Here is a 6,000-nt window from a genome sequence, read left to right as displayed (position 1 = left end):
CCACGGGTGTCACCCCCTGGGTGACAAGGCACAAGCATCACTGGGAACTTTCCCGGGGTTTACTTCCTGTTGGGGCTTCTCCAGTGGCTAGTAGAAGGTTGGGCGCCGGTGGCAGCCTCTCCCGGGGACCGTGGGAGTGCCGGTGGCAGCTTTCTCACCTCCCTCTTTTTGCGGAGGGAGCAAATACCGGCGATGCCTGCGCCTCCGGGAAACGTGGCGAGATTGGGCAATGGGTTCAAGTGCAGCTGGGGGAAGGGACTCTCCCACGCACAGAGACGCTAGCGGGAGGGAATGAGCAGCGTTTCCATAGGGAAACAGGCTAAATATGCCAGCAACCCTGCCTGCCACGCGGGGGGCTGGGGCCCACTCAGCCTGAGCCCTCCGCACCCACACTTCGGCCAGATTGGTATTCCCCATCGGTGTAAAAGCTTTCATCCTCCCTCTGCTTTCATCCTCCCTCTGCCTTCATCCTCCCTCTCTGCCGGCTCTCAGGCTGCACTCTGACCAGAGGAGAAAGGTCTGCGGGCCCTGGGTTGCTCAGAGGAGGAGGAGGAGGAAGCAGCAGCCGTGTTTGCCCTGCCCAGGTGCAGGCAGGGTCAGCGCGTGTTCTGCGAGGCCTGGCTTTGGCCGCACATTATGAACTGCAGCTCCGAAGGGCTTTTCCTTTCTCTGCCCTGGCTCTTCTCACCGGCCGGTGAAGAAGCAGGGACACCTCACACCCAGGTCAACAGCTTGGGAATGGCATCCGGGTGCCCAAAGCCCAGCATGGGGCTCCCCCCATCTCACCATCCCCATGAACAGGAACCAAAATCTGTCCATGTCCCATCCCCACCCTGCCCCAGCAGGGACCTGCAAACCCAGTGCTCAAAGGAGAAGCTGACCTAGGACTGGGCAGTGGGAGGAGAAGATAGCAAATTCCCACTCTCACCTGGTCCAAGGAGGATGTTTTATCCCTGGGGCTAGATATCTCGAAGGGAGATGGTGCCTGCCAGAGGGAGGGAAGCGGGACCATATCCCCCCCTGAGGGATGTTCTCCCCCCTCTGCCTGTCCATAGAGAGTGTGGGGAAGAGCATGATGGTCCCCCCTGCACCGCCCGCCCATAGGGTCCCTTTTGAAAGAGAGGGGGGACATTTCTGGATGTGGAGGAGGACAGTGCTGCAGGATGTACACAGTGAAACTGAGGCACAGCAGCAGTGCAGGGTGTCACAGCCTGGAGCAGGGATCCAGGCTGGTCTCCTCTGCCCCCTGCCACGCACTCAGGACCGCTGTTGGCTCCCTCCCCTCTGGACGCTGCTGCTGTCCTGGGTCCGGATTCTGGTGGGCACGTGCTGGGAGCACCATGAGGGCTTTAGGATAGGTACGGGTAGGTGTGGTGCATCCATTACCACATCTGGAGGAATATAGGGAGCAGCTGGACCTAGGTCTGCTCCCATGCTAACCTTGATTTGCTGGAGAGGGTTTTTTTTGGAGTGCAATGGCAGAGGTCAGGCTGATCTGAAGTAGCAGCAAATCAAAAGTTGACTCTTTTCAGCAAACAGCATAGAAAGCAGGGTGCAGTTTCCCACCCTCTGCTCTCAGGGTGGCTCCCCTGGCATCTCTGACAGCCACAGTTGCATGAGGCAGAGAAAAATGGGGAACCCCCCCATCAGGGGTTCCCAGACTTCTTCCTCCCACATCTTCTCCCTGCCAAGGCCAGATGCTTTAGCAACGCGTGCAGAAAAGTCCATTGTAGGCAGTTTTTGAAATAACTTGCCTAGAAAGGAAGTTTCTGCACTTCAAAGCTGGCTCCTGCCCCAGTCTGGGCACATTGCTGCTATTTTTTATTTAAATCCAGCTTGAGGAGCGTGGGGAGGGAATGAGGGGTTGGTGTCGGTTCTCTACAAATCTTTGCCCCTTTTTTCGTGTCCTCTGGATTGAGAGGCATAAGTGCCAAACCTTGGCTGGGGTTTTCCCAGGCTCCTTCCTCAGATGCTTTTGTTGCTGCTCTTGCTGTGGGACCGGAGACAGGGGTCTCGAGAGACCGGCGGGTCACCCGTGGGCGGGCGGGTGACTGAGGGTACCGGATGCTGGGGACGGGGCGCTGTGCTTACAAATGATCCCGGGGGACCGTGTGGATTTCCATTGCAGCTTGCTGGGAATGGGGATGGTGTGTGTTTGTGAATGAGCCCGTGGGCATCCACCACTCTCAGGCTGCCTGTACCTGTCTTGCAATGGGTTTCCCTCCCTCTCCCCCTGCCGCCACTTTATTCCCTTTCCTGGCAAAATATTTGCGTCCTGAGTAGGGGAAATCCAGTGGCTTTCGGCGGCCAGTATCACACAGACAGGAATGTCTTGGCATGTGGGGCTTTCCGTTAGGAAAACAGATGTTTCTGCAGCAACTGAAGTCTTGCAAAGAGCTTCTCCCAGGCTCGGAGGGGCAGGAGTCGGCAAGGCGAGTGGTGTGATCAGCAGTGCCTGTCCCCCACACCATCCTCCCCTGTTCTGGGAGTGATTTGGGTCTCAGGCTCCAAATCATGCTGTGTTACACTGTCACCAGGCTTGGATCAGACCCTAGAAGGGGGAAATAAATGCATGAAGGGACCCAGCGGAAACAGCCCAAGGAGGTGCTGATGGTCCAGCCAGATCTGAGCAATGTCCCTCCCCATTCCTGCCTGGTCCCTCCTGCCCTGCCAGCTGCCTCCCAGGGCTTGGAGGATGCTCTGGGCTCAGATCTGCACCCAGTGCCTCTAGTTCCTTGCTTACCCCTGTCCCTGTAGGAGACAGTGACATAAGTGCTGTTCATGAGGCAGCTCAGGAGACCTGTGGCCACCATGGTGACACTCTGCCAGGCTGGGCTGGGACTCAGGGCCCTCAGCCACCGGGGTCACCTTGGTCCCCTCAAAAGCCCTGCACTCTCTGTCTCCCTGCCAGGCCTACCTACGAGCGGTGGACGTGAAGATCCTGCAGCAGCTGGTGGTGGTGAATGAGGGCATCGAGGCGGTGAAGTGGCTGCTGGAGGAGAGGAGCACGCTGACCAGCCGGTGCAGCAGCCTGGCCAGCAGCCAGTACAGCCTGGTGGAGAGCCAGGCAGCCTCGCGGCGGGGCAGCTGGGACAGCCTTCAGGACCCAAATGACAAGCTGGACAGTATCTCCGTTGGTAGCTACCTGGACACGTTGGCCGATGACATGGATGAGTATTCCCAAAACGCTGCCGAAACCGCTGCTGCATCCACACCGGGCAGAGCCCTGATCAAGGCAGAGCAGGATTGGGTCAGGATTGACACTGAGAGGGGTCTTGCAAAGCAAGAGAAGGGCAAAGCAGAGCACGAGTGGCCTCACGTGGACCTCTCCCCACCCGGGGTGCCCCAGGATCACCGGTTTGCTAAGGAGCCCCAGGTGGCCAACGGGTATTTGGGCCAGCAGCCCTCCTCTCAGGAACCAGGCAGAGACACCAAATTTCCATCGGGGTCTGGGGAGAGGCTGGGGAAGGGGAATCCGGGTGGGAAGGCTCAGAAAGCCGAGCCTGACTTTGAGAACTGCAAACTCAACAGCAAACTGCACCTGGAGTACGATGCCCACTGGCGCTGGCTCCAGTCTCAGGACGATGTGACGTTCTTGTAGCCCATGGCTTCACTTTCCCAGTCCAGCTCTCCCAACTGCCCACTCTGCTTCACTTGTCTCTGCTTGGGGGAATTTGGGTGGCTGGACAAGGGGGACAGTCTGGCTTGGTGGTGTTGCACTGCTCCTCTGATGCCCCTGTCAGTGTTTGGTGATGTAGCCTTAAGGGAGGGGGTGTCTGACCTGTGGCAAATTTCTGGGAGAGGTGGGTCCCTGTAAATTTAATCCTTTGCTCTGGGGCAGTGCTTGCAGGTGGCTGATCACTTCTCTGTTGTCCTTGATGTTGGTGGTGGGGAAGGGTTGGTGGGGAAACCTGAGAAAGGAGGACTTCTGGGACCTCTCCCCTCTATTCCTCAGCCTCCTGTCTGCAAAAAGTGGGGACCCTTCCCCCAAACTGGCTACCCAGAGAGGACAGGAGATGCTCTCATGCATCCACAGCTTGGTGGCACCAGCATGCTCAGTGTGAGGTGCAGAGCAGGACCATCAGCAGGGTATCCCTGTTGGATGAGCTCATTTTCATCATTGTCTTCAGGGCCAGTGTCCATCCGGGGTAGAGTTGACCTGGGGCACCTGGGGTTTGGCCACAGCATATGGTGGATGCTAAAACCCTCTTCCCTGTGGGTGAAGCCCTGCTTGGTTTAAACACCATTGTGAAACCAATCTGAAGGGCAGTCACTGTAGCTGGTCCTGTTGCACTGGGAAGCCTTTGTCCATGCCCTGTGGAGGAAGGATGGTGGTGCAAAAGCACTGGGTGGGAGATGGAGATCCAGTTCTCCCAGTTTGTTTCTGGACTGTCACAAGCAGCCTGGCAGAGCCTGCAGGGCTCAGACTCAGAAAGGCTTGTGCTTTCCCCTGATGCAGTGTGATGGAGGCGATGGCTGGGATTCTCCGTCTGTGTGTTGAATGGCACCAGGTCTCTGTCCCCTACCAGCACCCAGAAATATGAGGCTCCTCTGCTGGGGTGGATTTCCAGCGACCCTGTCGTGGAGACATCTTCTCTGTCTTTTTAGCCTTGGCTTCTTCTGCCTGTGCCTTTTACTGTCCACCCACCATGCCTCCCAGTACACACCTCACTGGCTTGTAAAGCATGGCTTGCAGCCTGGAGCTGTGTGAGAGCTTGAGCCTGTTGCCTTCGCCAAATGATGCAGGGAAAGTTCTGAGCATCCTGCAGCACCCTGCTTCAAGGAAACGACTCTTCCATGTGCATTGACAACCCTGGGGGTCCTGGCTTCATGACCCGTGGGTGTGTCTGTCCCCAGCTGACTGCTGTGACAGCTTTGCTCTCGCCACGGTGCCATCGTTCCCCTTCCTCTGTGGGTTGCAGCCTGGATCTTTCCCTGCTGGGGTGATGGGAGTGGGGACATCTCCTGATGTCAATAGGAAGCCAAGAGAGAGGGAAGGCCTGGCTGTGACTCTTTCTAGATGCAAGATGTGAGCTGGCCATGGTTAGGAAGATGGTCAGGTGCATGACAGGTCCAGCTTTGTGTCTCTGAAGCAGCACCTTCAGTGGAAACTACCCTCTGTGCCGAGACCCCTGAGCACCCTTCCTTCTCCTGCGAATCCTCAGGGCTTCCCTGGATGGACATGGAGAGCAGGACAACATCCAAAATTCCTGGAGACGGCACCTGACATGGACTTGGGGGAATCCCAGCAAACTGGGACCAGGTTGCTCTATGCAAGCATCCCATCTGCCTGCTCCGGAGCAGCTGTGCTTGGCTTGACATCACCTGTGAGCAGCTCATGGCTTCCTGTGTAGCTCCGCAACTGCTGCTGAGCCACCATGTCCCACAAGGCTGTCTGTCCCCTGCTTTACTTCTAGCCCTGCATGCAATAAATCAGCTGAGGGTCCCTGGGGGAGACAGGGTAAGTCCTCCAGCGCTGTTAAAATCATTCTCAACAAAAAATAGCTGGCTTAATAAATGGTAGTGTTTCTCCCAGGCCACACTGTCCATGCTTTGCGGAGCTCATGGTGGTTTCTAGAAGAAAGGGAGAGACTCCGGTCTGAAATGCTCTGGAGTTGCTGGTAGCTCTGCAGGCAGGGCAGGTTTAGCCCCAGTGCTGGTACAGGCACAGACCGTGTGTGTGGGGATCTGTCCCTTCTCACATCAGAGTGGTGACACATAAAAGTCATGCTTCCTGAAGCAGCTGGTTACCAGAGCACATCTGCTGGGACCAAGGATGCTGGTGAGACTGGATCTCTGGCAGATGGGCTCGGCTGAACTGTGTCTCCAGCTAAACAGCAGGTTTACCCTTCCTGTCCCAAATTTCCAAGCAAGATCATTCTAGGTGTTTGCCAGCCCCATTAGCCATGCTGGGGTCTCTGTTCCCGTCCCTTGTTCTGCAGCCACAGCCTTGGCTCCTGTGGCCTCCTCTACCCGGGACATGGTGTAAGACAGAGACTT

At 57.0% G+C, this 6,000-nt stretch overlaps 1 protein-coding gene across 1 annotated transcript; it reads left to right on the top strand.

Annotated features, from left to right (window-relative positions):
- The first annotated feature begins 2,093 nt into the window (after positions 1-2,093).
- LURAP1 (leucine rich adaptor protein 1) lies at positions 2,094-5,537 on the top strand. The gene is made up of 2 exons (XM_026853891.1): positions 2,094-2,147; positions 2,912-5,537. Exons 1-2 carry the CDS (start codon positions 2,094-2,096, stop codon positions 3,599-3,601), a joined length of 744 nt encoding a protein of 247 aa, XP_026709692.1. The 3' UTR covers positions 3,602-5,537.
- Positions 5,538-6,000: the final 463 nt, after the last annotated feature.

Source organism: Athene cunicularia, assembly GCF_003259725.1.
Source record: "Athene cunicularia isolate RWA chromosome 8 unlocalized genomic scaffold, athCun1 chr8_part1, whole genome shotgun sequence".
In the NCBI taxonomy this organism is placed as follows: Eukaryota; Metazoa; Chordata; class Aves; order Strigiformes; family Strigidae; genus Athene; species Athene cunicularia.
This window is presented reverse-complemented; position numbering and strand designations above follow the sequence as displayed.

Coding starts and splice junctions, on each gene's coding strand:
- LURAP1 (XM_026853891.1), top strand. CDS start 2,094: ATGATCCCGGGGGACCGTGTGGATTTCCATTGCAGCTTGCTGGGAATG. Junction 2,148..2,911: donor GCTTGCTGGGAATGGGGATG/GTGTGTGTTTGT, acceptor TCTCCCTGCCAG/GCCTACCTACGAGCGGTGGA.